This window comes from Phaseolus vulgaris, chromosome 11 (assembly GCF_000499845.2).
Source record: "Phaseolus vulgaris cultivar G19833 chromosome 11, P. vulgaris v2.0, whole genome shotgun sequence".
Lineage (NCBI taxonomy): Eukaryota > Viridiplantae > Streptophyta > Magnoliopsida > Fabales > Fabaceae > Phaseolus > Phaseolus vulgaris.
The window spans coordinates 460,558-486,786 of record NC_023749.2 but is presented as its reverse complement, the minus strand read 5'-3'; the positions used below and the strand labels follow the sequence as shown (position 1 = coordinate 486,786).

The window sequence follows — 26,229 nt, the reverse complement described above, 5'->3', positions numbered from 1 at the left end:
ATTTAAAAAAAGTGTTCTACCCTCATAGATTGTTATTCAACTTCTCTGTGAAGCTGACAACTTCTACCCCATTTTTCATCTATATTCACTCATCCCTCTATTTCTGAATTTTTAGTCATCCCAACCTTTACTTCTCACTCATCTCTATTTCTCTTTTTCAATATTTCCATTATCAACTACTCACACCAGTAGAAAAAATAAGTCACTACAACAACTAAAACCAAAAACCTCCTGTATCTACTCCATGTATATACAACGTCTTCATAAAATATATTATTCAATACCACATGGAATTGCCCCTCAATATCGAACGCATACAGCAGCAAACTTAGATAAAATGAGGATTATAACTAGAAACAACAGCCATCAATTGCATGTTTCAACTTGCACCTAATGAGTGAAGAAAAATGTCTTTCTAAATGTGCCACAAATGCATTAACCCACCTCATGGACAAAAACGAATCACAATTTCAGGCATAGACGAAGACATACAACCTTAAAACCGATTTACAATGATAGGTTATCAGGTTCCTCCTGCCTTCAGAAAATCGTGGGTCAGAACCATAACAATTGTTTATAAACAACTTTTTTCAGTGCTTAGGTAGTCTATCTAAACTTATATTCACTTCCTATTTGTTATCAAACCATGTAAGTAAACAACGTATCCACTCGTTAAGTGCTTAAATAACATTTTTTTAGCAAACAGCGCCTAAACAAGCATACCAGCAAACTAGCAAGATTCGTGATTTGATTGATGGCCATGACCTAATATTGCACAGTTGAATTAGAAAACTTTATATATCCCTAATGACAATACAAAGATGATCTAATTTCAGAAAGGCAGATATGAAGCAGGAAAATATAGAAAAAATCTACAACTCCAATTCTTTGATCATTTACTCTATCTTCACCAAGCATGTGCAGAACACTCAAACACTATCATTTTCACCTCAGCCTTCCCCTTATGCCAAATAATATTGGCTGTGTCAACCGTATCACATGATCACTTCAGAAACAAATGAGAAACTTGATAATTGCCTGTGTCATGATACAAGAACTTGGTGTTGATAACACCATGTCAGCTAAACTTTTAATTTGAGGCAAAATGAAACAATGCCAATGTCTGACATTTATCATGCCAGGAACAGAAAACGTTTCAACTCTTTTTACCTGTCACACTTGGAAATGTTAAATACATTTTATAGTTGCATGATCTAACCATTTAATAAGAATCTCTTTCTACCAACCCAGAAAGCCTAAAGCAAATGGCAAGGTCTGATTACCTTCGTGATGAGAGATGTATGATTAAAGGCATCTAAAACGCAGCTTCAGCACCAAGCGATTAAGAGAACTATAGTCCTCAAACAAAAAAACTTAAGCTCATCACCAAAACTATAAATAAGTTAGAATCAGTTGTCAATGAACTAAAAATCTAAAATACTGAATGTGACAACCGAACAGTATTAACATGAAACATCAGGAACCAGCTGCCATAAAAGTTCAGACAAACTTTCAAAAGGAAACATTAGCAACCAGACATTACTGTGTAAATCAATAAAATGCCACAGAAAATAATTCAGACAGTATTAAGTCCTACACGACAAGAAATGATTAATGATAATATCATGACTATAATATTCTTTTGACTTCTGCCGTATGAAGACTGCTATCAACTTCTAGCCCAAATCTCTGCAAATTTCATAACAGTACAGCAAGGTTAAAGAAGTGAGTCCCAAACTTCGAAGAAAGACATGGCAAGAGGTTAAGAAATCAGGTTCACAAGAGCTCCAAGAAACATCAGGCCTGTCACAACGTTACATCATAATAATGAAAGTTAAGAGAGGTAAAATCATGATGAAATATCAAATAAACATGCAAAAGGCCATTGTTGGTTTTATGCATGATTACAAAGCTTCAGTATGAACACCATCATCAAGAAGCATAAACAGAGACAATAGATCTTTGAAAACGATAAAAGGAATTTACAGATGTAATCTGGAAAGCAATGCAATCAAACATACACATTGCTGTATAGATGTCAATCAATCAATCACCCAACCCATAAAATGCAACAAAGGTTTCTTCAATTTTAATTCATACCAAGATGCGGCTTTTAGTTTCTGCTCCAATGCACCAAAAAATTATGAAGGAGGCCAGATACCATCACATTCATACATTAGCAGGAGAAAATATATCCAAGATTTTTTTTTTGCAGATATCAAATACTTACACAGTCATATACCAGTTTGCCCTTTCTTCTGTAAGGACCCTTCGATACAGAAAATAAGGTGGAACTTACGTGCAAGAAAATTAACAAAGAACAGTTAAGACATTATTTTATAAGCCAAAATAGTTTTGTTTGGGGGTCAGTTGGTAATAGAGAGGCTTTTGCAGCTAACATTCCTTTCTATTTTACAGAAAAATAATAAACTACAGGGAAAATGAATACTTGTTAACCATCAACTTGCAGATGAAAATCCCAACTTGAATGAGGCCACACAAAATTTAACTATGACCGTAAAAGTTAATTTTAAAATCATTAATGTACTAGGAAGGATCCAAATTAAAAAATTTCATGGTCCCACCTGTCTCCAATTAGAAATGTCAGAAAAAGCTCACGTTTTCATGGGATGCTCATCTGCTGAAATGAATTTCAGATAAAGATTTCCAAGGGTGATAAGTTATTTTTCAGGAACAAATCTAATCTCAGACAATTCTAACTAACTAATGAGGGCCCCATAGTTCAACATAAAAAGTATAAGCCTTACAGTTGTGAAAATAAGTAAGCAATGTAATGCTAGATCGTATCAAAGTAAAACATGTATACGAGCTGTTACAAAAAATGAAATCAAGATGACAAACGCACCTTTTGGAACACCGAAACACAAGTGAACAAAATCATTTCATCTCTGCCATGAATTTCTCATACTCTGAATCAGTACCATATGAAGTCTTCTCAGCTGATGAAGGAGGAGGAGGCACTGGAGGATTTGTGGTCCTAGGCACATTTCCAATGCTAAGGGAATCTGTACCATATGTTGTCTTGTCTGCCGATGAAGCATGTGGTGGAACAAGAGAACTATTGGCCCAAGGAACATTAGCAATATTGTGAGATTGGTCTGAAGTTGAAACAGGAATGGGGGCGGGAGGGGGAGGTGGAGGAGGAACTGCGTTATAGTAAGGTGGATATCCATAAGATGCAGGATATGTAGGTTGGGCTGCAGGTGGCATTGAAGGTACCGAGTTACCATATACATTTACTGCTACAGACTGAGTTGAGGTACTATTGTCAGACTGCACTCCGGGTGGGTAACTCTGCTGCAATTCACTAGAAGTTGCAGGCTGGGATGGGGCACCAGGAGGGCCAGTCTGCACAGGAGGAGGATATTGAACCCCATATGGAGGCATAGGTTGACCTTGCATAGGTGGATACATGGTTGACCCAGGAGGAGGAGGAGCATAAGGAGCATATGGAGGAGGAACAGAGGGTCCCCATGGAACTGGAGTACCACCGTAACTCCCAGGAGGAGCAGTCCCAAGGGGGCCACCACCAGCATACTGTTGGGATGGATAACCACCGAGTGGCTGGCTTGGAACAGGATAAGTGGGCACAGCAGATGCTGGTGGGCCAGGAGGCACAACAGGCTGAGGAGGCTTACCAGCAACTCTCACTGCAATTGTTCGACCCTCGAGGCGGTAACCGTTCATGGCCAAGATTGCATTGTTTGCCATTGTGATATCAGCATACTTCACAAAACCGTATCCTTTACTTAAACCCGACATTCGATCCTTGATCACTTTTGCCATAACAATCTCACCAAATTGTTGAAATAATTGGATTAAGCCATCATCGTCAAGACTGGGCGGCAAATATCCTATGTACAAATTTGTATCATCGATTTCCTTTTTAACTGCAGCAGCCCCTAAGCCAGCTTGAGCCAAACCACCAGCCGTAGCGGAATTGTTAGCCCAAGGAGGATTGCTTCCAGAAGTGCCTGCTCCAATCGCCAAGGTACTGGTTTGCTTAGTTGCAGATTCAGGAACCGAACCACCCAACTCTGCTAGGAAATTCTGATACTCATCATCCATCTTCTTTCCAGTAGCACCCTTCACCGGACAATCTATGCTTGGATGACCACCATCCCCACAATGTTTACAGACAACTTCACTCTTAAAAGTGGAAGTCCTGGTAGGACAAGCATATTGGCGATGACCAGGTTCACCACAAAGCCTGCAGTACTCTTCATCCCTGATCGTCCCATTCAATGCAGCAAGTTCCCTAAGCTGTTGCCTCTTGTGCTCATTCAATACCTCATCCACAGGCTGCAAGAGCTTCTCCACCATACCCGCAGCGGCCTCAAGCGACTCCGGCGTCTCAGCCTCTACCAAAACATGCAAATCTTCATTCTCCGATGGATCAGGCTTCAAATCCCTCTTCTGCTGTAGCCTACCCTCTTTCACTGATCCTTTACCTCGAATCACAATTTTAGCACCAGTTTCTTTCTCCATCCGCTTCTGAGTGTTACCTCTGGGACCAATAATAAGCCCAATAAAATTGTAACCAGGGTATTCTTTCATCGGTATATAAAGCTTCTTCTGAAGCTTGGGCGGCCTATAATCTGCTGGTGGCTTAAACGCGGGGTTCTTCTTTATAATCTGAGATATAATCTCCTGCCTCTCTTTTTGCAATCTCTCACGCGCCCGGCATTCCCTAGTGTTAATCCTAATGCCCATGTTATCATATATCGGCTCAGGCGAAGGAGATCGAGCACCTTCGGGGCGGTCATCTAAGGGTAAACCTGACTGTAACATTCGACTAATCTCAAGAAGCCTACTGTTCAAAGCCTGAATCTCGGGATCGAATTCAATACCGCCCATGAAATCAGGAAGTTGAATCACCGGCTTGGGCTCGTCGTCGGCCCAGCGAGACTTCCTCTTCTTCGGCCCGGACCCCAATTCCCCGCCACTCTGGCCGCTCTGGTCATTCGATTCCGGTTGCGGATCCCACCTGCTCCGCCGGCGGCGCTTGCTCGTGGTCTCCTCTTCGCCGCCGGATTGATCCCTGTCGGTGCCGCTACGCGTCAATCCTTCAGAGAGCAATGGCTTCGAAATCTGAGGATGCAAGCCGTTGTTATCCAAAGGTCCCTGACCGTTCTCCGACAGTCTTCCATCGCCGGTACCATTACCGTTTTGTCCGGTTTCCGATTGGTGTTGTGAGGAGTTGTGATACTCCGATGGCGCGTGGTTCGGCGGGGAAGGATCATAGGGATGGAGAGGAGGGAGATTTGGGGTTGAATCGAGAGCGTCCATGGATTGAGAAGGAAGATAAGATTAGGGTTAGGGTTTTAATGTGCTCAGTGAAAACACCAACAAAAAACGAGAGCAGAGAATGAAGATGAAGATTGTGATGACTTGTGAAGTGTCCACGTGACGGAGCCGCTATAAATAGGCGACCCGAATGGATTTGGAGCCCAAATCAACGGGTATGTCAAACCCGAATCTGATAATCGGGTTTTCTATTTTTAATTATTAAAAAAAACATAAAATGATTCAAGATTTTAAAGATTAATAAACATATCTAAATTTGTTCTGATTAAAAAAATGTAACGATCATTTGGTTGAAGGATAATTCTTAAAAATACTCTCATTCAAAGTAGTTATTCTAACTTATAGAGAAAGACAATTATATAAAATAAAAATATTTAATATTAGTTTGAGATATATAAATAAATATATTATTTTAAAAATACTATTAAAATTAAATTTAGAGATAAAAATAAAATAAAAATACAAAAGAGAGTCATCAAGTATGGAGAGATATTAATAAAATTTCCCTTGGATCTTGAAATAGTATATAAATATGTACACTCTAAAAAGAAGATATCAATCATGTTTTACTTAAAACAATGAAATCATGGGGTTTAAGGTATATAAGAGTTTTTGAATTTATTAATTATTTTTCTTTTCATAATTTTAATTTTTGAATAATTACTTTCAAGATTTTTTTTTTCATAATTTATAAAAAAAAATCTAAAGGTAGATTGTTCTTGCCTTATCAAGTTACATATACACATGTATGCATTTATATGCACACCTAATGGCATGACTTTCTCAGATAAAATGGTATGATAAATTTTTTTTTTTTAAACTAAATACTATTCTCCTCACTTTCATTGCAAGAAAAGTCTTTTGGTCCTTAAAATTCATTTTGCAAGAGGAATTAAAAACACTCTGTTCTTTTCAGACTTTTGATCTTTATAATAGATTTGATTTGTTTAATTCTTTAGGAAATATCATATTTTTGTTAGCTTTTTTTAATCATGGTGTCTGGATAAAATAATCCATGATGGAGTAGACAATCCAGTTCAAATTTGCAGTAAAATGACATCAGCTTTTTTTTTCTTAAACTTGTAAAGTTTCATTGTATAGTTTCTTATAACTAATTCTGTTTAAATCTTCAACATTTCATCTCAAATGCAAACAATCATCTTAAAAAACTTAAAATTTACTGTTAAGTTCATAGCTAGCTGTCTCTGCTGGTTAAACCTCATAAACATATGCAGACTTAAAAAATGACATTTAAAAATGTGTAGTAAAAACACAACACAGTACAATGCATTAACTAATTGCAATCTCAGATATGGATTAAAACAAACAATCATACAGAGTGCTGAAGAAGAAAGGGCTACACTACAAATTAGAGCTAAATAAGTAGTATACCAAACTCTGATGTCACAATGTTCTTCCATTACTTCACATTTGCCTCAATGTCCATTGTTCCCATATTTTTATAAGTTTCCAAATGGATTAGACACAGCAGCATAGAACTTAGATGGTGTGAATGAGCTTTGTCCTGTTTGCAGCAATGATACAATGTTTAAGTCATTGGGAGAAGTACATGAGAATTCTATGTACAGTCATGTTCTCATTTCATCATGAATTAGTGCTGCTATCAATCTATGACATTTATTTATGTGTTAGGTAACCTCTTGCCTATAGCTTCTGCTTCTTTTTTCAAGTTATGATATCTCATTTTTAACCCATTTCCCCTCCAAAAAATCAAAGCAAAATGAAATCTATAGTCTACACTTTTCCCTGAAATAATATAGCATACTTGATTGCCTAATAATAACAGTAATAGCTCATGAATATGAAGCAAATTTAAAGCTAATAACCCATTTCCCCTCAAAAAAATCTATTAGTCTAAACTTTTCTCTGAAATAATATAGCATACTTGATTGCCTAATAACAGTAAAAACTCTTGAATATGAAGCAAATCTCAAGCTAACGTCCTAAAAATGTAGCAACAGAATAGACAAAGAAGCCAAGAAAAACACAATTTATAAGAAAATAAAAGAGGAACATACAGAGTTCAACCAAGTCAATGAAGTATAAGATCAAGTAACCATTAAAAATGTCATACTATCATTTGCAAGGGGGCAAAACAATTAGAAACTTAAATGCCACACAAAGCAATTGAAAACTTAAATGCCACAAAAGTGTGGCAACAGCATCAGAAACCTTCAGCAGTGTCCATTATAATTCTAATCAATCTTCTATGAATGACAACTCATGAACCTAATAACTGTGCACAACCACAAGTTGAGAACATATTATTCTCTCACAATTATCATTAAATATTGATACAACTCAGGAATATCATGAGAAAAGACACAAAATTCAGTTCATATTCATCCCTTTACCAAAAAAAGATGGTAAACCCACAAATCAACTCAAGAATCAAAACCATCTAATCTAGTCTAATGTGAAGCAGAATCAAGAGAGGGGTTTGGTTTTTTGAGTGAGCATGATGACTTGAATGCCTCAATCTGTGTCTGACATTTGGCATAGTCTCCCTTGTTCTCTTCCAAACACTTTTTCAAAGCCTCAACATCACAAGCTGAATTTATTTTCTTCACAGAGCTGCTATCTCCTGCTTTCTGATCCATAACCTCCAATTCAAAATATAAAGGTTCTGCATTTTTACATCAATTAGTAAATAACTCAATCAAGAAAATAAAAATGAAAATAATAATATCATAGCAAAAAACACTGCAATTGAGTAACGGAGTCCAGTGTTATGTCACTGGAATTGATTGAAAATAGAAAATTAGAAAGTAGAATAAGCAAAATGTGGTACCGTAACGAAACGCAGTGAAACGCTGCAAGCCCTAACCTAACACCGCTAAGGAAGACCACGATTGATTCCGGCACCATAAGATACAGAACCCGTATTCAAACGTGATTAAATGGTCAAATTCTACATCTATAATCCATAACATTCATAATAATCATTTTTAGTTTTTGGTTGTATATAAATTTTTTTCAATATTTTTTAAAATTGTAGTAATTTTTTTTTATTGTCAATGTTTTGAGTAAAAGGTAAATAAAATAGTTCTTGTAATAGTATTTCTTTTTAATTATGTTAACTGTCTTATTATTATTATTATTATTTAGAGGTGGTTTTCAAGACCTGACCATCAAACTAATAAGAACATAAAATTTATTATTACATTATGTATTGCATATATAATATTTATCTTATTTTTTTAATTCTCCTTTATTTATAGAGTTTTTTTTAGTGATCTCTTCCCATTTATCTTCTATCGACATAATAATCAATTTGTGAATTTATAAAGAATAAAAAATAAAAAACACCTAAATCATGTAACTAGAAAATAAAGAATCTATAATATTTTGACAAAATTGATGTAGACGAGAGTAAAAATTCTCTTGTCCGTCATAAACATAAACATACTTAGCTAAAATTTAATAATCATTTTCATGATTACACCACGTCAAATTTATATCCAATTAAGTTACCAATATAAATCCGACGTTACATTATTATTATTATAAACTTAGTATATATATATATATATATATATATATATATATATATATATATATACCTAAGAGACATTTATTAAACACTTATTTTATCCTTTCTAAACATTTTTTTTATTTAAGCTTATTTATCGAAATCAAAGAGGACGACAAATAAAAACAATTTCATGTATTTCAGGACTAATAGACTATAATGAATAATAAAATATTAATACAACATTTAGAAAATTAATTTGTGTAGTAGTTTAATGAAAGATTCATGTGAGATTTGAATATTGAGTTTTGCCCATGAGAAACACAAGAAATACCCTTTTGTTTCTTCATCGCTGAAAAACTACCAGTTTTTATATTTCAAAGAGATTCGATAAATCATAAATAATAATTCTATATCTTTTTAAATGTCAAAGCCAAATTTGAAGCTTTTGATGATTACATGATTGACCATTACTTGCAATGAAATAGTAAAGTCTACTAATCAACCAAATGCAAAATCAGATAGATTTAATGATGGAGAAGGGAAAGCATAACGTTAGATTTAGAATGGTGTGTGAATTATGTTATGTACAAATCTTGAAGGAAATTGGTCCAACATATTGATAGTAATGACTCACACTGTCATCATTTACATGACATGTACACCAACTGTGTGACAACCAAAGATTATGCTCAGAAATAAACAGAAAACATTGGTGCTGCGGATCACTGAAAACCAGCAATGGACAATATGCCCCCTTCAACTAGCACCTACCATCTGAAAAACACAAACAATACAAATCATCATAATCACTAATATCTGTCACCAAAAGAGTATGTATCAGTGTGCTAGCAAAGCCACCACTGCGTCCACCAACTAAGATAAATGGAAGAAGGGATTCATGATTGTTAAAGTTTACAAGCTACATAGCATAGACACTCACACGGACACGAAGATACGTATAATCTCTAAAATATAGGATACAAAGATACGTATAATCTCTAAAATATAGGACACAAATCTATATATTATATAATTATGAATTATGTAAATTGACAAAAGATTTATGTGCACAAGTATGTTTCAAAAAAAATTTGAAGCAGAAAGAGGTTTCTCATGACCGGTTCAAAGGGATTTGTTTCTTATTTTTGTAATCATAATAAAAATTTATACAATAAGTTTGAGTTTTTGGAAAACTAAGATATTTCTCTTTATTAAAGTTGTATTAGAATCGTGTTAGAATGGTTAAAAATCCAACAAATATTTTTTTAATCGGACACTTCACCGATACATGTCGTAGAGTGTCGGTGTCCGACACGGACACACCATTTAAGAGGAGTGTCTGAGCCTCATAGTTTAAAAGTGTTTTGCATCGGATTGAACATGATAGAGTATTGACATTTACATGACTTATGGAATGATGCACCATCACTTGTGAAGTATTTAAATAATAGCAACAGTAAGCAATTTAAATGATAACAAATAATAAGTAATAATCACAATTACCTTGGTCAATTGCTGGAGCTACCAAGATCAAAGTCCATGGTGTAATCGTACTCGATTGTTGGAATTACAGAAGCCATAAATTTTAGGAATAAGAATAGGTACCTACAGAAATAAGTATATGTGATGTGAGTATGTCGTCTCATTAGGAACAGGTACTTCTCTTTAGATTCATGAACTAGAAGCAAGGGGTTAAAGTCCATATCTAATGGCTATACATCTGTGAAACTGATTGGTAAGAAATATTTGTGTTATTGTTTGTTTGTGCCACAACATGGGGTACCAGTACTCATAATATGAATGAATTATTTCTACAAAGGAAAGCAATATCTTGGGAAGAAAGGGTTTACTTGTCAACTTCAGGCTCAACACCACGTGACATCAACACATCAATGATTTTCTTCATCACTGCTCCATGTCGACATGGATGAATAGATGCATGCTTCCCAGGCAAGTGAGGATGGTCTTCAATTGTTACCTGCCATAATTTTAGTTCAACATTGTGAGAATTAGAACGAGAGGGCCCTTATTATGTGAGAAACTGATTATAAAAGGATACACTTTGACTATTAGACCTAATCACGAATGTTCAAGATTAGAATACAAAAATCATGGCCTTACCTACCCTTTAATCTCGATCATTCATGCGTAGTCGTACAGTAAAGACATACTTCTCACTAGATGCATCTATCTATCTTTCTTTCTATCTATCCATCTCTCTCTCTATATATATACACATACATACATTCACGTCTAATATCTCACCGTTTTACGAGCATGATCTTGACTAACATCTTCAAGGACAAGTTCTGGTTGCAAAAGCATTGCTGCCTGCCAAGGATAAGAGATGGAATTACTAAATTATATACAAATTCCAAGGTATAGTTGGAAATGATGAAAGGTTTATATGTTTGTACAACTAAAAAATAATTCATCAAACAGTCAAATGAGAATACCATACGACACGGAATTTCACATGTTGAAAGTTTGCATTATGTCAGCGACTTCATTTTTACAGTGCCAATACTTCATATAGATAACAGAGGGACAGTACATAATTCCTTCCTTACTCATAAAACTTTGAAGAGTACATTCATTTTCGATCATCCACATGTTAAGAATTGGATCATTTTTTTGGTTATCTATTCTATGGTATCAGCAATGTTAATTCTAGCGCAAGTAGCTTTGCCGTAGTCCTCCTATAGATAATTCAAACATGACTAAAATATAGTTACAAGGATCAAGTGAATGAAACAAACCTCATCATACCCAGTAAGCCATACTCGTGGTGTTTGATAATATTTATCATACCTGCAAAATGAGTAGGGTCCACCTTTAAAAATCATTGTCAAAAAGCTATTTGATTCTACTATAACACAATATTTTATTTTTTTGGTGAGGGTGGGTGGGGGGAGGGAGACAGAAAACAATAATAGAGAAAAAAGGTAAAAATATAGGATAAGATATCATCCAAAAGAGAAATTGATACCACTTATGCTGCTGTTGTATACAGAAATATTTAAAAAAGAAACATTGTTTCTTGATGTTTAACATTTATAATTCTTAAAAACAATATAACATTCAGTTTAAAGACGCTTCTGTTTTTTGTTTCCAAATTAATTGTTTATAACTGGTATTTTTTTGAAATTATCAAAAACTTTGTAAAAGAAGTAGCAGAACCAAACTAACTATATATTGCCGGTACCAAAATTTTCATGATATCATCATAAGTACCAATTTTGTGGAAGCAACCATAATCAGAACATCAAAGAGAAGCCATAGACACACATGAAGATATTGAAGTCATAAAACATTGATCATATAGAGGGGTACATTTAATAAGCCTAGTTGAGGGCAAAAAGTATAGACTAGCATAAAATGACAAACATGAAAAATCATATTGAAATTCATCTTACGTTATGCTGACATCGTAAGTTCGGGTTCGTAGAATATTATCATCATCAGGTTCATGGGCTACTAGATACGTGGACTGAAGAGTGGCCTCCCATTAACATAAGAAGAAAGAATAACAGAAATCACATTTCTTAAATCAGTATCAAATAGGTAGAAGGAATAAGTGAAAGTACATTGTTAAAAAATAAATAAAACTAACAGAAAATGAAATGAAATATTATGACACCAAATAAACCCTAAGGTGCACCATGGTCCAGACCCACCCACTTAAACATTATAAAGATAGTATTTAGGTTCCTTGATCATATGCATGAAAATTATTCTGAAAAAGTAATGACACCAAAAATCTCAAATGTACCGCGTAACTGCTATAAGAACCTCTCCTCCCAACTTCTTTTCCTATATATCTATTTCTTTGACACTACTACATCTGAAATATCAAACTATATATTTCTATTGTCTTTCATTTGATTCAGTAAAATTTAAACATCAAGTCCCAAATAGATGTACAACGGTTAGGAAACACAACCCCTCTTCTGAAAAAGCAGTATCAACTTACAGGGTCATTTTCAATAAGATTGCAATTATCATCAAACTCGGCCATATCTGGAATATCTTCGTCATCCTCGGGTCCCATGTAAGAAGAAATTCGCTTAATAGAACTCTTTTTGCTGATTTCCAGGCTTTCCATCGAAGGTAAATTGTCATCCTCATCAGATTTGTTTTCTTGAAAAGAAAATGTAAAGGCATAAGCTATGAGGATTAAAACCAAAGCAAAGTGTATAAGCCCCCAGTCCAACAGCAATATATACCTTTAGGTTTCCCATGAGTTGCTAACCAGCCATCATTATCATCACCATCAAGTAGAACTTCCCCTCCGGCAGCTTCGTATTCTTCTTCAACAGATGCAGCCCTCCGAAGACAAGGCACTGTTAAGTATTAAGCAACTCCAAAAATCAGTTTGATGACAATGAAACAGAACTTTCTAGATCAAACTGCTTGCTTTTAGTAGAGGAAAACAAACATCAGAGACAAAGAACACGCATGATATAGAGGCACACTATACTCAGATCTTAATCATACCGTTTCTTGTAATCAATAACTGTTTATCAGGTGGCAAGTATGGCTTCCTCTTCCCTGGCTCACCCGATTCCCTATTGCAAAACAGAACCACACAAATCAACAGCTGGTAAGAGCCTACATACTGCAGTAAAATCCACATTTACTAATATGTGATGAAAAAAGATAACCCTTTGTTACAAAAGATTCTAAAATAACACCATTAAAGCTGTGTAGTCGAAATCCTTCCGAAAAAAAGCAACTTTTGGGATAAAAAACAAGAACGCAGGTTGAAATTAAATACCCAATACCCATTATCAGAAACGAAGAGGAAATAAGAAAAAGGGAGGAATTAGAATTACCAGGACCAGGTGGGGCATTTGGCAACGAGATTATCGCCGGCGGTAACAAACTCGGAGACACTGAGAACACCCTTTTCTTTGAAGGCGGAAACGGTTCGGGGGCCGGTGATCCTTTCGACGGTGCCTTTGAAAGCTTCGTGAAGCTTCTGAGACAGAACCATCTCTTCCTCCCACTGTGGATTTTGGGGAATTGGGAAAGAGATTGAAGGAGGAAGAGGTGATGGTACGAGAAAGAAAGGTTTTGGAAATTGCCCCTTCTCTTTGTCAACACCTCATCCAATAATATAATATTGCTGAAAATGTATATTTATAATAACATCAAACAAAGGAGGATAAAGTTTTTTTCATATTATTAAAAACAACTATTTTTTAAAATAAAATATTATAATAAAATAAAATAAAAATTTATATAACCATTTTTAAAATAAATATTATATTGTAATAAAATAATAATTTATTTATATGGTAAGTTTAATCGTTTTAGGAGGTTTCTTGATTTTCTTTTGTTACGGTTTATGTAATAGCACTGATTTAGTCTCTGAATATTTATTATTTTTTCTTAGTAAACTGCTTCCGTGGTGGTGAAAGGAAAACTTTAATATTGGTGATATAAATCAATGACTATAATATACATCATTAGTTTTATTTTTGAAAAATCGTTATAATTTTATATAATAAATAATTATATATATATATATAAATGGAGAAAAACAACTTCCTATAAAAATATATAAAGGTCTGTATAAAATTATCCAATTTTTTAAATATATATTTATATTTTATTAAATTAAGATATTGTGGATTAAATTCACTCAAATTCTATATTAAAAGTTTATACATATACTTCAACTTTTTTTAAAAAGCATAAAATTGATATTTTTTTATATTATAAATCTAACCCTTAAGTTTAAAAGAACATTATAGTTTTAACTTTTAAGAGAAGTTATTGTAAGAATAAAAAAAAAGGAAGAGTGTAAATCTAACTTGATAAAACCTTAGGAATATTACTATAATTTCTCAATTGTTTTATATGAGATATTGTTTTGGTAAAATAATATATATTTATGCATATACTAAGGATGATGTTCTCTAAATTTGAACATTTGAAACGTGTTTTGATTGAAGTCGTGTAGTTTAAGGTTGTATTTGTCAAGACTTTTTACTATTGAGAAAGACAAATGTTAAGATATATCCATGATTTGAATAAGGATTATGTATGATTTGGACAAGGGTTCTGCATGAAGGGGAAGGAGAGTGATCCACCCGAATAGTGATTGAGTCATCACATGCTATCAAATTCATAAATAAACAACAATATGAGTGGAGAGAGGAAGTACACAAGCTATAAATTATGACACTCTTCTTAAATTGCTGTTAGTCTCAATACGGTATCGGATAGTGATTTTTTAGGACACGTATTGTATCTTATTGATTATTGTAAGACACGTATGTGTGAAGTATCTAATTTAAAAAATATTTGTTAGATTTTTTTTATAATTTTAGTACGGTTCTAACACAATTTAAAAAAAAATATATTAATTTTTAAAAATTCAAATTTTATTGTATAAATTGTTATTATAATTATAAAAATAAGAAACAAATAATTATATAATATATAAATTTGTGTCCCGTATCCTACATTTTAAAATTTTTTACATATCTTCCTGTGCGTATTAGTGTCAATGTCAGTGTTACATAAGGCTTAAAAAAAAATACATTTCACATAATCAATTACAATTAGGGCATAATCGATTATAACTATGCACATAATGAATTATGTATATAAAAAAAATAAAAATAATTGATTGATCGGAGAATATAGCCACAAAATGTAAATTATGTAACTGTTTTGATGGTTTGTCTTCTTACATGTTGTCTCCTCTTTCTCTTGTTCTATTTACAACGTGAAATGAAGTGCTAAATTACATTGATTGAAGTTCACCACCAAGAGAAAGAGTGTAAAAAGTACAATGATTTGCATCAGTGGTTGAACAGTGGATAATCAGAACTGACGAATCTCTATGAAACTGGAGGCAGTAACAGGTGTCACAGCTCTCTGTTTCATCAAATTCCTGGTGTCCAAAACAGCCTCCCACCTTCCCATTCTGGCGTAGAGCTCAGAGAGAACAACGTACCTTCCACTGTGCCCAGATTCAAACTCCACCAAATACCTCCCAATTCTGTGTCCCAACTCCACGTAGCCATGCATCAAACACCCATTCACCAAGCACCCCCACATGGCTCCGTCAGCTTCCATTTTCATGCCCTTCATCACCTCCAACGCCTCCTCGATCTTCCCTGCACGAGCCAACACATCCACCACGCACCCATAGTGCTCAATCCACGCCGCAATCCCATATTTCTCCCTCATGCATTCCAACAACCCAACTGCTCTACCACACAGTTCTCTGTCATTGCACGCCGCCAGAACGCCGATGAAGGTAACCCCATTGGGTCTGGGCCCCACCTTCTCCATTTCCTCAAACACCTCGAGTGCCCCACCATTCTTCCCGTTCATGGCCATGCCCAGTATCATGGCGCTCCACGCCGCCACGTCTCTGCTTTTCATCTTCCCGAACAACCGCTCAGCAGGCTCCACGCAGCCGCATTTTGCGTAGAAATCGATCAACGCCGTTCCGAGCTCAACTTCGTGATATTCCAACTCCCCACTTCGGTGGACGTAGGAGTGAATCCACTTCCCTTCTTCGAACGCGCCAACGGCAGCACACGCGCCGAGAACGCTCACCAGAAGAGAGTTGTTGGGCTTCACGGTTGCGAAACAGTTTTTCCTGAGGTCACGAAAAAGCTCAATGGCCTCGCGGGAAAAACCGTTTCTGACGTAGCCGGAGACCATGGCGCTGTATGACACGTCGTTTTTGTCGGGCATTGCGTCGAACACCTCCCTGGCGTCGTTTAGCAGGCCGTTGTTGCAGTAGCCGGTGAGGAGGCTTGTGCAGCACGCGACGTTTGGGTGGGGACTTTCGTCGAACACGTGGCGCGCGGCGCTTGTGCGGGAGTGGTTGGAGTAGGCGGCGACGAGGGAGGTGGTGACGTAGGAGTCGGCGAGGTGGCCGAGTCGGAGGGTGAGGGAGTGGAGCTGGTGGAGGAAGGAGAGAGAAGGGGAGGCTTTGGAGAGGAGGAGGGTGAGGGTGCGGGCGTTGGGGCGAACGGTGTCGTTTAGCATTCGGAGGAAGAGGGAGGAGGAGTGGCGGGAGAAGGCGGCGATGACGGTGTTGTAGTGGAAGAGAGTGGGGAAAGGAATGGCGGAGAAGAGGGTGTGGGCGTGGCGGAGATCGGCGTGGGGAGAGAGGGCGCAGAAGGCCAAGAGTTTGCTTGAGATGAAGGTGAAGCGAGCGAGGGAGGTGGTGATGGCGTAGGCGTGGATTTGCTTCATCTCTCTCATGCTTGAACATTGTTCCAGAAGACGAACAAGGTTGTGTTTTTCTGAGGTTAAGCTCATACCAACCAAATAACAAACATTTGGAGAAGTATCTTAAATGGTGTTTTATCCAATATACTTCGTGATATTAATTGACGTTGTAGTTTGTTGAGGAATGACACAGAATCTATATTATAATATATGACCTGTAGTACATGCAAAATTGGTTATCCGTGTGTCTGTAAGTGATTATCTATGTTTATGGTCATCCACTCTTCATGAAAAAAATATCAATTTTTTTTAATAAAAATCATGTATTACATCGGTTAACCGATGTAAAAAACATATATTATATCAGTTAGATGACTTAACCGATGTCCTACCAGAACTGGTTACCCAGCCACAGGTTCCTCCGCATATACTGACACACGCAAAATTGGTTACTTTTGTGTTTGTAAGTGGTTACCTATGTGACGTTTATGACTCACCTACTATTTATGAAAAAAAAACAATTTTTTTTTAATATGGATCATATATTACATCGGTTAGATGACTTAACCGATGTAATATGGGTCATTTTGAGTAAAAAAAAATATATTACACCGGTTGTTTCTAAGAACCGATATAATATACTATTTTTTACCCTATTTTGAAGTTCGCACTGCTCATTCGCGGGCAATCTCACTCGGTCACATCATTGTCACGTGTGCAACGTCAAATGTGTGTCATGTGTAGAGAGTGTCAACATATGGGGAATCTACTATATTACACACATATCACATCGGTGGTGAAATGTTCAATTTTAAAAAATATTTATTTAATTTTTGATAATTTTAACATGATTCTAATATAATTTTTAAAATAAAAAATATATTAATTTATTAAAAATTTAAACTTATTATATAAATAAAACCCTAAACTTATTATATTAATTCAAATATTTTTTGTGTAATTTATTTTTATTGAATAAACAATAATTTTCAAGAACTTTAGTTCATGAGAGAAATTTAAAAAAAAAAGTTGAGGCCTTTATGAAATTATTTAGCATATCTAGAACATGAAATTATGTTTAGGAAATGATTATTGAGGTTCTCGAAGACGAAAACGGTTGAGTAAATGAGGTGACAGCAGTTACGATGTATAAGAGTGGAACGGTTTCCGGAAACACAATGGGAAGTGTTTGAAGAGTGAAGGGAGAGAGAAGGAAGATGACAAAGAGTTACAAAAAATTGCAGGGTAAGCTAGAAGAACTGCAGTGTATGCTTGATGAAGCTTTGCTGCTTGGCCCTGAGACTCACTCCCACCACTCCATCTCAAGCGGCATCAAACAGAAACTCGCTTTCATCAACACCATTCTATATGCTGAAGCTTCTTCTCATGGCTCACAACCCCATGACTTGCAGCAGATTTCAGAGCGGTTATCCACATTGGAGATGGATTTTAATAACTGGGATTCTTTCAGATCAGAACTCCCCGGTCATGATATGGACAAGGATTCCACTTTGGTCAATGATGAAACTGGTTTGGTGGTTTTTGAAGAGCCAGAAAAGGGTTGTGTTCATTCTGATTGTGAGAAGGGTATGGTGGAAGATGTAGCTGACTGTGATGAGGAAGAGAAAGAGAGGGGAGAAGTGAAGAATGGGTCTGAGAAGTTGGTAACTTCTGATTATGAAGAGGCAGAGGAGTTTTTTGAGGAGTTTGAAGGAGAGAAGGAGGTTGTGGAATTGGAAGGTGGTGATTTGGAAGGAGAAGAGAGAAGGTTTGGGAAGAGATGTGCTGCACTGGCTTGTGGGGTTGTGATTGGGATGATACTCATGGCCTTCATCATCTTCATTATCTTCATGCTAAATGCTTCTCACTGGTTTCATTATGCAGAAGACCTGAGTTTTGCAGTTCCAACTTAAAAGTATGAGCTATTGAATGCTAAAATTTGCTTCTATGCTTCTTCTATACAATTTTTACTTCCAAAACTCGTTCAACTTACACAGTTTATAAGATCTATTGTGTAAATTGAAACTGGCTGTGACTTGAGTGGAGGAATGTTGAATGTTTTTTTCTTATCCCCAAAACTATGTGTTTGATTACTAAGAAACACTGAAACTGCAAAATAAAGGGTGTGATAGCGATATGTTTCTATTTATATATTCTTTATGATAGCGATATATTTCTATTAATATATTCTTGATCTGCAGTTAAAAGGAGTGGGAAAGGAACCAAAAGTAAAACAAATATTTTTTTATTTCAGATTCATTTTAATTCGTAATAAATACATTAAAATGCATTGTTAGAATTTTTTTTAAGCAAATACTGAATGAGAGAGATGTTGTTCATTTTTTCTTACAATATGTTGTACAGGGGGAAAGTGAAGAATGGGAGAAATTTGTGAAAATTTGCTATAACTACACTAGTTAACTTGTGATTAATGAAATATTGTGGTTATTTTGATGGAAGATTCTTGTTTTTACATTGATACTATACTAATATATATAATATTTTATTCCTTTGACATAAGTGCAAGAGTTGATTCATCCACCTACAGTGGACGTTCTTTCCTGCATCTTATAAAATCTTGTTGACACATTTCCTTTCATCATGGAAAATATAACTTTCATCCAACTAATGTTTTTATCAAAATTAATGGAACAAAATCCTTTTCGATAATAAATAAAGTTGGTGATAAAATGCAGCAGACAAGAAATAAGTAGATATCGCCATTTAACAACAAAACATTTCTTGAATAAAATTCTCCCCCAAATAAAATACTCATGAAAAACCAAGTTGTAGTTAGCAGTAAATAAACATGCCCATAAACCGAATTTGGAATCTAATATATGAGGAAATTAATTGTATCTTTTGTATAGTGAAGTTCACAAAAAATCAACAAGAAAAAAAAAAGATGCTTTACTAAGAATGTATAAACAAAGAAATTGTGAAAATCATCCATGTTAAACAGGAACCGGAACACCCTTCTTGGCCATGCTATCCAATACATCGTTGAGGGCCTGACATAGGCCTACAATCTGCAACCAAAACCATCATTAGTAAAAGCTTGAGGAAATTGAACCGTTGAAGGTTACTAAAGTGGCACAACACGCTAGTGAATTAAACAATATGGTCCTCAAAGAATATGTGCCAGTGAATGTATAGGTGCACACATACAACACAACGGTTCATCCTATAACAACAACATTTAAGCAAAAAATGTAGCATACTTAACCACTATACAATTAGTTTTCTAATTCTCCTTTCTTCAGGCTCATAGGAATTGGTATATATAAACAACTTAAAAATATTTCATTTGAGATTCGTTGATCAAGAAAACGATAAAATTGGAAAGAATGCTTCAATTCTTCAGAGTTTTAGCAATTCATATAGTTTTTTTAAAAAATCCAAATGTGCGCTGTAATATTTCACTAGAATTCAGGTAGCCGCAGCAAGTGCGGTTGAGATTCCCTGATTATTATTTAATTCACCTATAACCACTGCATCCGGAGATATAAGATCTTTATAACAAAATTACCTGCTGGTCCCATCTCTGCAACTCTTCAGTGTCGTCATCAAAATGTATGACTGCTTCAACCTGCAATAAATCACACAAAAATTGGCCACTGCTCGTTAAAGAGGTTAATAAAGAAAACCTTTCAATAATTATTAGATTCCTTTAATAATTATTTCTATTTCCTTATAGTATTTTCATAAAGAGGTCAATGACTATTTATACCTGATCGATAGATCCCCTCATCCTATCCTCATAAATCATTCTTGATGCTATCTTCTCAGCCTGAGAAAAATAACTGTTAAGAGAGAAAAAATAACATAGATAAAATCTAACAAACTCTACACCCACTGACATTAAAGAGAGAAATATTATTTACACACCCTCTACCACACTTCATTAATTTACAAATTCTGATGGTCTCAACTCAACCATGATTTTGTAACTTTCTTTAGAGTGTGTTAGAATGTGTACAAAACACTCCTAAAAAAATACCCAAGATACATGAAACAGTAAATTCAATAGAGAAGTGTGTTTCTTTCTATGAAATGAACCATTATCAATAGTTCTATACCTTGTGAGGTGGGATCCCCAACAGTGTGCCTAGCTCACCAAAGCTGCAACAGAGGCATACAAAGATTAAGATGCATGAAACACAACAATAATAATGTTAAAATAATGCAGTTATAAGAAAGAAGTAAGCAGATAGTATAATTTCCCAAACCTGATATTAGTATAAAGTTTGCTTGCACTAAGAAGATTATGCTCAATCATAGCCCGGTCTAACACGGTGAAATTGTCTGGAAGAAGAGCTTTCTGTGGGAAAAAGTAAAAGCTGAGGTGTGCCTGCTATAACTTCCAAAACTATGAAGATACAATATAGACTTATATAACCTGATGTGGTTTCAATTCTTCTGAAAAAGCCTCAATTTCTGGTTTTCTTAGAATTCTCTCCAAATACACCTGATGTAGAAGAGATTCAGATTATATGATCCTTGTGGAAAGCCATAAAAGAGAGGGCTAGTGGGGGAGAAATACCTTCTGCAATATTGGATAGATCTTCAACTTTGAACACCGCTCATCCTAATCAATCCCACAAACCTTAATGTGATGAAATTTGACCTTTGCAAACAGGACTTTTAAAATGTTTAATGAGTGAAGCATTCACCTTGTACAGAGTGGCAAGAACACGGGAACGCTGAGGTCCTGCAGCTGCCAATATCGTGCATGTGACAGCAGCAGATAAAGCTTGTTCAAGTGCTTCTTCATTAATCTCCCTATAACATTATAATTAAACCACATGTGATAACTGCCAAAGAGTCATATCATACCATTCAAGAAATAATTATATGTAATACAGGCTAACCACAGACCACAATGGACACGTGCAAAAGATATAACAAATATAGGTTGCATTTCAGATCAGGGGACAGTAAAGTTGAAGATCAAGAATCCTGTCATGTACAACATTTATCATCATTAGACCCTCACTCACATGTTAAGTTCATAATTTGGTTTAATAAATGCTGAGATACCACATTGAAATATAGAATGTTAATTACATGAAGTAATACTGTTTGTGAACCAAACTGAAATGCAGTTTAGGAATTAAATTCATTACGGATCACAAAAAAATGTGATAATTATCATAAGAATTAACGAAGGCCCCCACTAACTAATTTTAATGATTTTTTGAAGTAATGTACGGTATTAACAAATAAACCACCAAAACTTCACACGAAGACATTGTGTGTTTGTATATGCATTGTCCCACTTTCCAATGGCAGATTGCCATTGAACACTGTTTGTGACTGCTTCCAAACACACTACGCAGTTTTGTTTACAATGTCAAAGATTTTCATACTCTGACACAACTATCGGGTATACAAGCATTGAGCATTCTATCGAGCATTCTATCGAGCATCCCATGTATAGTTGTTAGTCAGAATCTTAGAATGAGCTATTTTTGTAATTAGAAGTAAATTCAAAGAATGAATACAGAACATTTTATGAAACTAAACAATCCCTTATTTACTGAATTAGAATGAGCTAGGATTTGAAATTTTAAATTATGGGATCTGCAACAATAGTTATTACAAAAGAAAATCTAAGCTGAAGAATATATAAGCAAACACCAGATACTATTTCCAACTACGAAAAAGGGAGGCATAGTGACACAGAATTCAGATACATGCAAACAGATTCTCTTCACTCACAAAAATGATTATGAAAAAACTATAGCATGGAAAAGATAACAATGAAGATACGTACTCGTCTCCTATTTTCCTTTTCTCAATTTGAGATATATCATAATACCGTAATGCTGCTTCCAAAAATTTTCTCTTCAAATCTAAGATCCTTGCATAGCAAACCTGAAAACAAATAGGGAAAAACAGATAAGGCTAGGCTCAAGCATCCCTCTTTTGGCTCAGTTACCCCTAAGCAGCTATAATTTTCAAACCTTGTACTTTAAATTGAGTACTTCATGCTGACTGCTGCTGACCAAGAATGATGCTTTATTAATAAAAGCCTCAGCATTGACAGCATCATCATCCTGCAAAACAAAATTTGCTTAAAAAAAATTATGACTCCAGTCTGGCATTACTAGCAAGTATACCAATCATGTTTTTAAAAAGGGAACAGATGTCCCCATAGTTACAAAATTAAAATTATTCCTTATGGGTGTACATAAGAGTATGAGAAACGTGAATGTTTTAGTTATAAAAGCATTGTCTTCTTGAATATGAGGATGTAGAAGAAGAATAGGTAGGACATGCTTTGAGACTCTAAAAAATCACAGAAATAGATACTCATGCGTGTCACAAATTTCATTGCACAAAGTCGATACCTCAAGGTATAAACAAGCAATTTGGACACACTTTGACAACCTGAATGCATCATCAATCACCCTGATAAAATAAATCAAAGTACAAATAAGTAAAAGTGACATTCTCAATTTCGGCAGAATTACAATAGTTTACACAAGCAAATAGATACGGAAGGTAAGAAATTCTGAGACCTCATTCCTGAATCTAGGTCAATACCACTGAGCATTTGAGCTGCTTTTGACCATTGCTTCTCAGATTCGTAAAGCTCAGCGAGTTTCTCTCTAATAACTAAAACCTATAATAAAATAACAAGTGGCCATTAGAGTAATTAAATTGAGTAGACAGAATACAAGAGGAAAAAAAAATGTATACTTCACCATAATAGGATGATGGATCAAAACAAAAATATATGAAGAGATGATGAGAGACACTTTTTGCTTGGAAGCAAGGAGCATTCACAATTACAGGTAACTAGTTTCCTAATAGAATTTTATTTTGGCAAAAATGAATTTTATTTGTTTTCCTTAAAATCTAACTTCACTTTATCTTTCAACTTCTCCACACATCAAAAACCCTTTTGACTGGCATAGAAGCAGAAATACATTTTTGATAAAGTCTTTGCATGTAAAGCTAATTTGCGATTCTGATAGAAAAGAATGATTCTTTCCTCTCCCAGCCACTGCCTCACTACAATTTATACAATCAATAGCGCAAAAGTTGTGTTCAAAATTACTAAATCCAACTTTTTTTCCGTTTATCTTTAGCATCACATAATTTAATCCCTAAATAAGCAAATAGCTAACTAACTGATAATTTAATATTAGAAAAGTGAGGGCAGAGTTAGTCAAGAAAATGAAAAGAATGTTTTCAAAGTGGTGTACATATATTGTAATTTTTCGTTCTTTTTCTCAAAAGACAAAATCCCAATTGCAATTAAGTAGTAATAACTAAACTTTCCTATTTGCTGAAACAAAACAAAACAAGTATATAGTATTTCAGCTGAACACACAAAAATTAAACCTGCTCTTCAAACGACACAACACGGGGCTGAATTTGGGCGAGGGTGTAATGAGCAATCTCTTTCTGTATCTCAGGCTCCAATCTTCCCAACTCTTGAGCAAAAGTCTGTAAAAGCTGCCGCGACACTACCAATGGAACATCATCTGATAACACTGAAATACGAAATACGAAGGTCTGAGAGCTTGAAATGGAGGAACACCAACCACAAAGAAACCCTAGATGAGAAAAAAGATACTTAACTGTGATCTATGAATTTCCTAGACTGAGCAATGTCATTAGACGAAATGACAGCAGCGAGTATGCTCTTATACTGCTCTATTTTTTGCCTCTGGTCTGTAATCGCAGAAGCGCTTGCAAAAGCACTCTCCATCACTGTTGCACGTTAACATTCATCAACACAACGCAACCAAATCTATAAAACCTAAATTAAGAAAAACTAGTGTAAAACTTCCGATTCTTCAATATTTCAAGCAATTCACAGATAAAATAAAAACACCAAACAAAAACACGTAAATAAATAAGCGCTGAAAATATAGTGTTTGCGCAGCGGAGAGTGAAATCGGTTTACCTATCGGCGCTTTAGGAAGGTTGAGCGTCGCCGACAGTTAGTGTTCGGCCGGTGGAGGCTGTGATTCCTCACTCCTCCGTCGTGAATTGGAATCAACGACAATCTCTCGGATTTGAACTCTGAACTCAGCCCTTTCACCTTCTCGTAAATTGTCTAATTGGTAATGAAACTGTTCCACACGGTTCAATTGACCCAAACAAACTTCCGACACTAGTTTTCTTGGGCCTGCATCTTCTTCTACTTGGCTGCTTCTTCCTGCACCTCCATACTTTCTTCTCTCACCTCCATAGATTTTTCGTATTTCTAAAAATGACCCTTTGTAATATTCCGGATTACATAATCTGAAATTCATTTTTCAAATTTGTAATTAGCTTCCAGATTATATAATTCGGAAGTCTTTTTTAACTTCTGGATTATATAATCCGGAATTCTTTTTTCAAATGTGTTTCCGGATTACATAATTCAGAAGTTATTCTATGGGGTGGCACAAGAAGGATAAAATTGTATTTTCATGTTGTATATGGAGGTGCAGGAAGAAACCGTCCTTCTACTTCTTGCTTTCTTTGGGCCGGGCCTAAACATTAATTACGATTACCGAACTCATTCTATTATTGTTATAACTGTTAGCAGTCAAAATCATTATGAATTCAATTAATTCAAGTCCTGTAATAAGGATATCTTTCCGTTGCACAGGATAATTCTGTTTACTTTAATTATTGTTATTTATAACATTTTGATTAATTTATAATATAAATTTTAATGTGAAAAAACAGTACCATCCACGAATACACTGAAATTACAAATATTTCTTTCATTAAAAGAAAAAACTAAAATCTTGTGTTAGCCGTTTTATTAGTACACAATATCCATCCACTTTGGTGATATTTAATAAAGTTGGCCAGTGATACAAAAGGCTCAGAGAGAAACATGCCTCTTAAATGATTAAACGATGTTTTTATCGAACACGAAGACTTATATAATATTTGTAAGATAAGTATTGGTAAATGAAGTGTTTAATTTAAAAAATATTTATTAAATTTTTTATAATTTTTATACGATTCTAACATAATTTTAAAAATGGAAAAATATATTAATTTTTTATAAATTTAAATTTATTGTATATATTTTTATTATTATTACAAAAATAATGAACAAATTATTTTAAATGGATAAATAATTTGTTGCTAAAAAAAATTGAAACATTTTTGTATAGATAAATTTTTATTATCAATTTATTTCATTCATAATTATATAATATATAAATTTGTATCTTTTTAGA

The 26,229-nt window shown here is 34.9% G+C and overlaps 4 protein-coding genes and 1 long non-coding RNA gene across 7 annotated transcripts; all 5 read right to left on the bottom strand.

Annotated features, from left to right (window-relative positions):
- Positions 1-1,463: 1,463 nt before the first annotated feature.
- On the bottom strand, positions 1,464-5,431 carry LOC137810422 (splicing factor-like protein 1). Its single transcript, XM_068611664.1, has 2 exons — positions 2,867-5,431; positions 1,464-1,803 (listed from the first exon to the last, which is right to left on the bottom strand). Exon 1 carries the CDS (start codon positions 5,308-5,310, stop codon positions 2,899-2,901), a length of 2,412 nt encoding a protein of 803 aa, XP_068467765.1. The 5' UTR covers positions 5,311-5,431; the 3' UTR covers positions 1,464-1,803; positions 2,867-2,898.
- Positions 5,432-7,448: 2,017 nt separating this feature from the next.
- Positions 7,449-8,282, bottom strand: LOC137810430 (uncharacterized). The gene is made up of 2 exons (XR_011080903.1): positions 8,141-8,282; positions 7,449-7,975 (listed from the first exon to the last, which is right to left on the bottom strand). It is a non-coding gene; the product is annotated as an uncharacterized lncRNA (long non-coding RNA).
- Positions 8,283-9,347: 1,065 nt separating this feature from the next.
- LOC137819752 (autophagy-related protein 3) lies at positions 9,348-13,983 on the bottom strand. 2 transcript variants are annotated; one of them, XM_068623738.1, is made up of 10 exons: positions 13,660-13,983; positions 13,322-13,392; positions 13,051-13,167; positions 12,798-12,964; positions 12,241-12,314; positions 11,584-11,635; positions 11,090-11,155; positions 10,675-10,802; positions 10,328-10,429; positions 9,348-9,598 (listed from the first exon to the last, which is right to left on the bottom strand). In XM_068623738.1, exons 1-9 carry the CDS (start codon positions 13,818-13,820, stop codon positions 10,333-10,335), a joined length of 933 nt encoding a protein of 310 aa, XP_068479839.1. In that variant the 5' UTR covers positions 13,821-13,983; the 3' UTR covers positions 9,348-9,598; positions 10,328-10,332. The 2 variants fall into 2 exon arrangements, with proteins under 2 accessions (XP_068479839.1, XP_068479829.1); XM_068623728.1 differs by having other exon boundaries at positions 12,241-12,326; positions 13,660-13,939.
- Positions 13,984-15,460: 1,477 nt separating this feature from the next.
- Positions 15,461-17,160, bottom strand: LOC137831821 (pentatricopeptide repeat-containing protein At5g66520-like). The gene has a single exon (XM_068639659.1). It carries the CDS (start codon positions 17,117-17,119, stop codon positions 15,662-15,664), a length of 1,458 nt encoding a protein of 485 aa, XP_068495760.1. The 5' UTR covers positions 17,120-17,160; the 3' UTR covers positions 15,461-15,661.
- Positions 17,161-19,845: 2,685 nt separating this feature from the next.
- On the bottom strand, positions 19,846-25,162 carry LOC137822228 (COP9 signalosome complex subunit 4). 2 transcript variants are annotated; one of them, XM_068627127.1, is made up of 15 exons: positions 24,951-25,162; positions 24,623-24,754; positions 24,383-24,534; positions 23,554-23,657; positions 23,383-23,443; positions 22,996-23,088; positions 22,806-22,906; positions 21,703-21,811; positions 21,573-21,617; positions 21,429-21,497; positions 21,259-21,350; positions 21,109-21,151; positions 20,760-20,819; positions 20,559-20,618; positions 19,846-20,058 (listed from the first exon to the last, which is right to left on the bottom strand). In XM_068627127.1, the coding sequence occupies exons 2-15, from the start codon at positions 24,750-24,752 to the stop codon at positions 19,984-19,986; spliced, it is 1,194 nt and encodes a 397-aa protein (XP_068483228.1). In that variant the 5' UTR covers positions 24,753-24,754; positions 24,951-25,162; the 3' UTR covers positions 19,846-19,983. The 2 variants fall into 2 exon arrangements, with proteins under 2 accessions (XP_068483228.1, XP_068483232.1); XM_068627131.1 differs by having other exon boundaries at positions 24,623-24,803; positions 24,951-25,159.
- Between the last annotated feature and the right edge of the window lie 1,067 nt (positions 25,163-26,229).